This window comes from Leptinotarsa decemlineata, unplaced genomic scaffold, assembly GCF_025532065.1.
Source record: "Leptinotarsa decemlineata unplaced genomic scaffold, Ldec_3_MD MMD2_tig00026328_RagTag_RagTag, whole genome shotgun sequence".
Lineage (NCBI taxonomy): Eukaryota > Metazoa > Arthropoda > Insecta > Coleoptera > Chrysomelidae > Leptinotarsa > Leptinotarsa decemlineata.
Window position 1 is genome coordinate 20,237,386 of NW_027412688.1, and position 8,187 is coordinate 20,245,572.

Here is an 8,187-nt window from a genome sequence, read left to right on the forward strand (position 1 = left end):
TAGAAAACCCGTGCACTCTTCACGAAATCTACACTACAGAATTTTCGAATCAATCGAGTTACTACTTTTTATATTGATATTTTAGATTTCATTATGAATTTTAGAATTATGTTGTATATTTTTTCATTGAGTGTAGCCAAAAGCACCCCCACTCATTCCTGAGTGGACCTCAACTTGCGATGGGCAGCAAGATTGGCATATTTCAACTTTCGACCTCTTGCAGTCGAAAGTCAACTTTTATGTGATTTTACTCTCGTTATCTATTGATTTTGGTTTGTCATAATTTTACTGTTTGCATGGAGATATGTAAGAAAGTGTATGTTAGTAATCTGTTTATAAAGTTTTCATACTCACCGGAGCCGGAGGTGGTCGTCGGTTCTGCATCGCGGGCCTCATGTGTTTATCCCTTTCGCGAAATATGGGATAGTCCCTGAAGGTCACGCACCGCTGGACTGGCGTGTGTTCGTATTATTTCGAATACGTTTTCGGCGTGTTCTCTCATGCATGTTCCTACATAGTGGATGTTAAGGTCCAGGTACAGGAAGATATATCCGTTAGGTATGTATCTTGGAGCGTTTACGGTAGCTCGTAAGCAGGCGTTCATGAACGTCTGGATATTGCTTCTGTATGTCGCTGCGCACTGGCCCCAGGCAGTGGAGGCATACAAAATGATGGGTAGTGGTGTGGTCTTGATGAAAAGCAGTTTCACTTGGAGATCCATGTTACTCCTGCGTCCAATAATGGGACTGAGATTCTGTCTGGAAGCTCTCGCCAGCCCTATCCTCTGCCGTATGTGGATCATAAACGTTAGTCTCCTGTAGAGGGGACTCCCAGGCATCTTGCTTCGTTGGTCCACGGAATCTCTTGTTTGTTGAAAATGACGTTTTCTGCTGGGTGTACCAGCTTCCGAGTGAACAGTATCGCCCGACTGGCCCATTCCTCTAATCTGTCCGCTTGCTGTTGTAAGTATCTGTTGGCTTGCGCGTGGTTAGTGGATCTCGCTAGTAGAGCTGTGGGTCTGCGTAGAGTGCCAACTTGTTGAAGTTGTTCAAAAGGGGTGAACTGCATAGTTTTAGTTGATCATTGAGTGTTTTGAAATTAGGGTTTTTGTACAATATATATATAATATAGAATATGTACAATATAGAGACCTATTTTTCAAAACTCAACCTAATTACATCATTTACTAATAAGAATACTTTAGGGAACATGTTATTCAACGCAAAACCCAAAAGAGATAAATGGAAAAAGTCGGGCATATATAGACTAGAATGTGGTGACTATCCAGAAGCTTATGCAGGACAGACAGACAGAAATTTCAACATAAGATACCGGGAGCATATATTATCGGATAAAAAATCAGCTATATATGGACATCTACAAGAAAAAAACCTCATAGTAGATGAAAAAAACATGAAATTTCTTTATACGTGCAATTAAGAAAGGGAGATGAATTTGTTGGAAGCATTGGAAATAAATGCATTGTACAGAAACCCCAATATCGAAACTCTCAATGATCAACTATGCAGCTCCCCCTTTTGAATTTGTGAATTTTGACATCTAGTTTAGGTTTATCTCAGGTACCTACTTCAGGTAACTGCTTCATCAGTGTATATTTAGGTACTTATCTTCACTTGATGTATTAGTTACTTGAAAATGTTCTATTAAACCGAAACACGTCGTAACAAATGATAAACTTAGTAGAAATTAGACAAAAGTAATTTTCTTTATTCTATACTGATTATACGAATAATTATGGCAACATTAATCAGTCTTTGACGAGTAGTAAATATTCAATGACATTAAAAATAACGATAATCATTTCAGGATAAACTTAACGAAAACATTTCTGGAAAAAAATAAAATCAGTGAAAGACATTTCTAAAATCGAATAAACATTGATGATAAAATGAACATTCTAAATAAACTGAAATAAAACATATTTTAAATCAAATAGGTATTCAAAATGAAGTGAAGAAAATACTTCTTGAATCAAATGAACATTGAGAATTATCTTTAAGAAAACATTTAGCTTAGAGATTAATCAGAGTATTCAGAGTCGCAATTTTGGCAAGTCGCAAGATCACGTTCTGTGTATTCTTCGTGAACCCACTGTTGACACGAAGTACATTGAATCCACTTCTCTCCGGATCTGCTCTCTGAATTTGGTGCTTTTCTTCCGTCTAATATTTTATAATCTGAGGGTTGGATGGAAGTTGTATAGCTTCTAGCTTGTGCGGCGCGTACGGACAGTTCAGGGTTTCTTCTCCTCCTTGGCCTCCGAAACGTAAAAGATAAGTATTATTTCTTAATAATTTTTTTTTGATAGGCAAAATTGTTAAATACGACAAGTTACTGATAAATAGAAGATTTTTCTTTGTGAAAAATACTTTGATTTTCACGCAGTAACTTATCGGGATAAACTAAAAAGTTTGCCCTTCTAACACTTGTATAAAGTTCTCCATTATAATTTTTATATTTTTTCAGATTGTGGAAGGTAACAATCACCCAAAAAAAAGGGCGATAAAAAACTATTTTAACAGGGTTTTATACCATGCCTGTCCGCCGCATTCCGTAGTGAAACTCCAGCTTTAACCTCCTCATATGCATTACCATAGCTCAACAAGTCAATTTTCCCTCTGGAAATCGTCCTCACCCGAACTCTCGGCATCTACAAAAAATTAACATTAATATATTTTTTTGTTTCAACCGTACCCACAGAAAATGTTTCAACCTTATCAAACCCTTCACTTCACTTCACTTAAAAATTCTTGGCTTTTGCTTCCATTAGGCGCATTTAGCCAGCTCGATTCAAGGGGGCGCAGCTGTCTTGCACGCAGCAATGCTGTCACCCCTTTTTTTTCTAACTTTTTTTTCTATTGTATAAAAAAACACTTAAAAAGTTTTTAGAGACTTCCAAATTTTTTACGTATTCCACACATTAAAATGTTAAAATCCTGTCTCCACGTGGACATCCGGTCCACCCCGGCCTCCAACCGGCGTGAATGGGGACAGGAGTTATATAATCCACTGTAACACTCCCACGTGGACATCCGGTCCACCCCGGCCTCCAACCGGCGTGAATGGGAGTGCTGTTTCTTTACAACACTTATAAACGTTCACAAATAACTTTGAAATTAATGCTAGCACGTTCTATGACGGCAGACATGCACAACACAAACTGAGCTTCGTCCCCAACAATGGCGTCCGCGTGCCTTCTTTGTGGACGGTCGCTGTCAACACATCCGTCCACCACCACATCAGGAACCAAATCAAACCCCATTTTTGATAAAATATACTTTATAGTTACGACTGTTATGATAACACCTCAAAATAGTCACTATCCCTCATTCTACAAACGTCATAATAATCACAAACACATGCTCACTACATTCATTTAAAAAAAAACAGATAATATAAGCGTTAATGTGAGAAGAAAAATACTTACTTCTGGACTATAAAAATAATATGGCGTCCTGCTCATAACGAAAACTCGCGGGAAGCAACGCGGCACTAATTCGTGTTCGGACCTGTCGTCTGCTTCGTTTTCTCCTTGCACCCCTAACTCCCGAGTAACCGTTCACGAGATATCTGCTCGGTTTCAACCGTAACCAGTTTCCCCTACTTATTTCATGTTTTGTGAATGATCTGTGGAAATTAATGAAATATATGTCAAGAACTGCTATAGACATCTATCGATAATAATAATAAAATACTAAAAAAAATTAACAAGTATAATTCAGTACATTGTAAATGTAACAACTACACGAACTTCCATTATTTAAAAATATTTGAATCAAGAATCAAGAGTTATTGCGGAATAGTAGAGCAGCTTCAGTGAAAGGGAATCACCAATCATGAATAACGATCCCAACAATTAATCTACAGTGTGACACACCTAAGATGAAGAAGACACCTCTATTTTTAGACATTTAGTCATCAAATCACTGCTTTCAAAAATGTGTCACACTGTATAATGTGGAAGGTGAATATTCAGGTTACACAATTTCTCAAGTCTTATCTTTCAAATCAGTTTATATTTTCAAACAGTGGAAGTCTGAATCTCTAACATTCAACAGCAAGCATTGTCAACCACATTCAAATTGGCTAATTTAACATATTTGATTATTTGGAGACAGGCTGCTTATTAAACTGAACTAAAACAATAGAATATGAGAATAAGTAGGCAAAAACCCTACTCAAAAGTCCTCTATCCAAATAATAGAAACCAGCGGCGTTGGTTCTGGTTTTTAATAGAGTAACCACTTCGCTCAAGATGATCAGTTCTTTTCTCTCTTCTGAATCCGGCCCAACCGTTTGTTGCAAATTATAACATATTGTTAAAGTTCGTCTTGATTCTTCATTTACATCTTCACAGTGTAGGATCACCCTTGAATGGAATATCTGGTAAAAGAAAAATTACTTAGAAGTGGTAATCTTACAGATACAATTAATTTGGGCTTACTATCATTATGATGGATATCGATATGAGACAAAATATAGTCCTGAAGTTGTTATTGATCTCTGATATTTTTTGATTACGATCTGTGGAAAGCATCAAGCTGTTCGATACATCTAGAAGAAGGACGATGATATTCTCGGTTGCAAAAAAAACCTGCCAGCCAAACAATTTGTTGAACATATCCACAAGCTCTGAAAGAAGTAAGTAGTAATCGGTCACCTCTTTGATACTTTTCAAGTTACTGATACGTTCTGTAGATCCCCTAGGAATGAAGTTGTTGATTATGTTGTGTAAGTCATGAGATTTGACCAGGAGCTTATTGATTCGTTTGTATCTTCCTGCCAGGGCAGAGGCGAAGTGGAAAACTACAATCATTGTAATGATGCAATGATAGAAATTCACATATTTGAAGAGGGAGAACCGAAAAATAGCCCAGTTATAGTTCAGCCACCAAACATAGATGTCATAGCCGAAGATACCAAAAATGATTACGTGATAAAAAAATATCTCCAACTTCAACAGACATTTTGGTTGTGTCCTCGGGGTTGTACCTGGAAAATGGAAAATTTAATTATATTTTCTGATAAAAATTGGCAATTGAGACTCGGGAGTGTATTTTTCAAGATAAACAACCTAAAACCGATATTACCAAGGAGCAACGTTTATTATGTATCCCGATAATAATACTACAGGCACAGGTGTTCTCTTAGACGGGACCTCTGCACAAGTTTTTTCTTTTGTGATCCTACGTGTTATTTTTCAGTACCTATTTCAAATTTCCTTATCTTATTCCGTATCAACGATATTGAAGCCCCCATCGTATACACTCAATAGTTGGAAAATATTGTGTGAAGAAACAACTATACTTCACAGTTATCTGCTCGGTCAATACCTACACATCCGTCTTCCGATAGGAAGTGTTTGCAAAGAATAATTCTCACTGACTGTCAGGCTGCTCTTGTGGCATAAATGAACACGAAAGTTACATCAGTACGGGTCTGAAAATTCGGAGAACTGTAAAATCAGCCGACCATAAAAATTATCAATATACTGTGTATCCGGACATTCAGGAATCATTGTTAGTCAAAAAGCTGATGAGTGCGCTAAAAACGGATCATTGGTTCCATATATTGGTTCTAAATCAGTTGTTTGAAAAAATATGTTTGAAATGTTTTTTCCGTTAATCAGCTATCGCACCCCTAGGAAAGACTACTCTCAGAAGTCGAAACTTGTGCGAGCTAAGGACTAACGAGGTCTTACCTTTTAACGTGTGATTCCTAACACGGGTTGGACGATAGCGACTGAAAATCGAGCGTTTTGCCTGCGGCTTGAATCATCGATTCACACATCGGCCGATTGACTCAGTGAACAAAGCACTCACGGCGAACCGCCCGGCTACCGGATCATAGGGAAACAAAGAGTACTGAAAAAATACACCTAGGAATATACACGAGATAACTTATATGAAGAGACACTTCGAGAACAGAACTGAAGAAATACTTCAACAAAGCAATGATCGGCTAAGAATAAGTACGGGCTATTTACTGATAATTATCCTTTTAGAGGACACCTGAACGAAATCAGGCAGTACCACGGATACCTGAGCTACAGGCAATTCAACAAAGAAGAATATGATAAATTATTTAAGTAAAATACTAGACAGTTTACGAAACTGAAAAAAAAGTCTTACCAAGTCATTTCTGTGACATTTGACTTAGTTAATCATGAACAATTCTTTATCATTTTTCTAACTTGTGTGCATATATACTATAATTTAGCATTTCCTGTAATTAGGTGTTTATTACCGTTGAAAATAAATGACTATCTAGCGCAACGGTCGACAACAGGCGGACCGCGGTCCGTTTGCGGACCGCGAAAAGTCGAACATCCCACCGCCAAATATTGTAATGTGTTATATACCAAGTATAAAAATTAAATACGTTGGTAAGGTATTCAACTAAGTATGTACTTATTTTATTTCAAGTTGCGTAGTCAACCTGTTTTACAAGTACCTACAGATGATATGGTTTTATTAGTTTCCTATCTACCCTGTGTGTATGTGTGTTTGTGCGCGCTTGCTACTATTTTGTAGCCCTATCAGGCTAGCATGGCAAATCCAGCAAAATTTCAAAAAAAAATACATCAATTTGTAGCTATTTAGTTGCCAAAACAACGATTTTGTTGCTCGTGCCGATCCATAGAAATCGTAAATAATGGTATCTTGATATAAAGGTAGCAAGGTAACTCAATAAATTATATACTTTCCCTTTGATCTTCACAGAAGATTTAGTTGCTATTTAGTTGCTAAACCTTGGATATAGCGAAAACATTTTAAATGATTTTTTTTTATTTTTTATGATCTTGCTATCTTGAAACTGGTTTTTCCTGGAATTGAAGATGTTCTAAGTTTGTTGCTCACCAAGAGTAAACTTAAATACACCTTGAGTAATCGGTTTTAAATATTTTCTTGCTGATACTCAAGGTGTTTTGAGTACCCTCCTGATGAGCAACAAATTTAAAACACTTTTCATTCCAAAGAAAAGCAGTTTCAAGGTAGCAAGAATGAGGAAAATGAAAAAAAATTGAAAATCGGCTGATCGGTTTCAATTTTGTTGCTGATACTCAAAGTGTATTTAAGTTTACTCTCGATGAGCAACAAATTTAGAACATCTTTAATTCCAGGAAAAACCAGTTTCAAGATAGCAAGATAATGAAAAATTAGAAAAAATATATTTAATTTTTTTTTACTATATCCAAGGTTTAGCAACTAAATCTTCTGTAAAGATCAAAGGGAAAGTATATAATTTATTGAGCTACGCTACCTTTATATCACGATAGCATTATTTGCGATTTCTAGGGATCGGCACGAGCAACAAAATCGTTGTTTTGGCAACTAATTAGCAACTAATTAGCTACAAATTGATGTATTTTTTTGTAATTTTGCTGGATTCGCCATGCTAGCCTGATAGGGCTCTATTTTGTTTTGTTGAAACAAGCGCGAGCGAGTATCAAAATCGGTACTGAGGGCGTGTGTGCGGGGAAAGCATACTGTCAGTCGTAGCGCAAACCGCGGAGTAACCATTCATTTGTTTTGTAATGTTTCGCGTTTTCATAATATTTTCATACCTATGCTAATATGGATTCTAAAATGCGTGAAGTTGACAGTGAAAATAGGAGGTTTCTGGCAGAATGGACTGAACAATATTGTTTTATGCTGCCTAATAGGCCTCAAACGGTTCCAGTGTGCCTTATATGCAATAAAACTGTCGCTATTGTTGAGAGTGGTAATTTGAAGCGACACTACGAAAAAACTCATCAGCAATTTCACAAAAACTTTCCTCTTGGCAGTAAGGCTCGTAAAAAAAAACTTCATGCATATATCAGTTCTTACTTTGCTCGCTCATGCAGCGAGCAATAAATATCCACAGATGCAGCGCTACGTGTGTGCTGGACACTTAATAAACAATAGAAACCATTTTCAGATTCGGAGATGGTGAATAAATGTACATTAGAAGTAGTCACGGCACTGTTTAAAGAAAAAAAAATGTCGCTGCATTTCAAAGTATTCCATTATCAGCGAGAAGTAATACACGAAAAACGAAAATTTTTGCTAATGATATTAAAAACACTCTTCTTGAACTTCTGTAAAAGGTACCTTGCTACGCCATAGCCCTTGATGAATCATGTGCCATTATTGATGATGCACATGATGATGCAATCAGAAG

General features: G+C 36.8%; 1 protein-coding gene across 1 annotated transcript; it reads right to left on the minus strand.

The window, feature by feature from the left end:
- Positions 1–3,834: 3,834 nt before the first annotated feature.
- LOC141485633 (uncharacterized) lies at positions 3,835–4,999 on the minus strand. Its single transcript, XM_074182680.1, has 2 exons — positions 4,466–4,999; positions 3,835–4,404 (listed from the first exon to the last, which is right to left on the minus strand). Exons 1-2 carry the CDS (start codon positions 4,835–4,837, stop codon positions 4,126–4,128), a joined length of 651 nt encoding a protein of 216 aa, XP_074038781.1. The 5' UTR covers positions 4,838–4,999; the 3' UTR covers positions 3,835–4,125.
- Positions 5,000–8,187: the final 3,188 nt, after the last annotated feature.

What these genes read in the sequence shown, in the direction of transcription:
- LOC141485633 (XM_074182680.1), bottom strand. Translation starts at nt 4,837, where the DNA reads ATGATTGTAGTTTTCCACTTCGCCTCTGCCCTGGCAGGAAGATACAAA. An exon ending in CGATATCCATCATAATGATA is followed by an intron (nt 4,405 to 4,465) that starts GTAAGCCCAAAT and finishes TTCTTTTACCAG; the next exon opens with ATATTCCATTCAAGGGTGAT.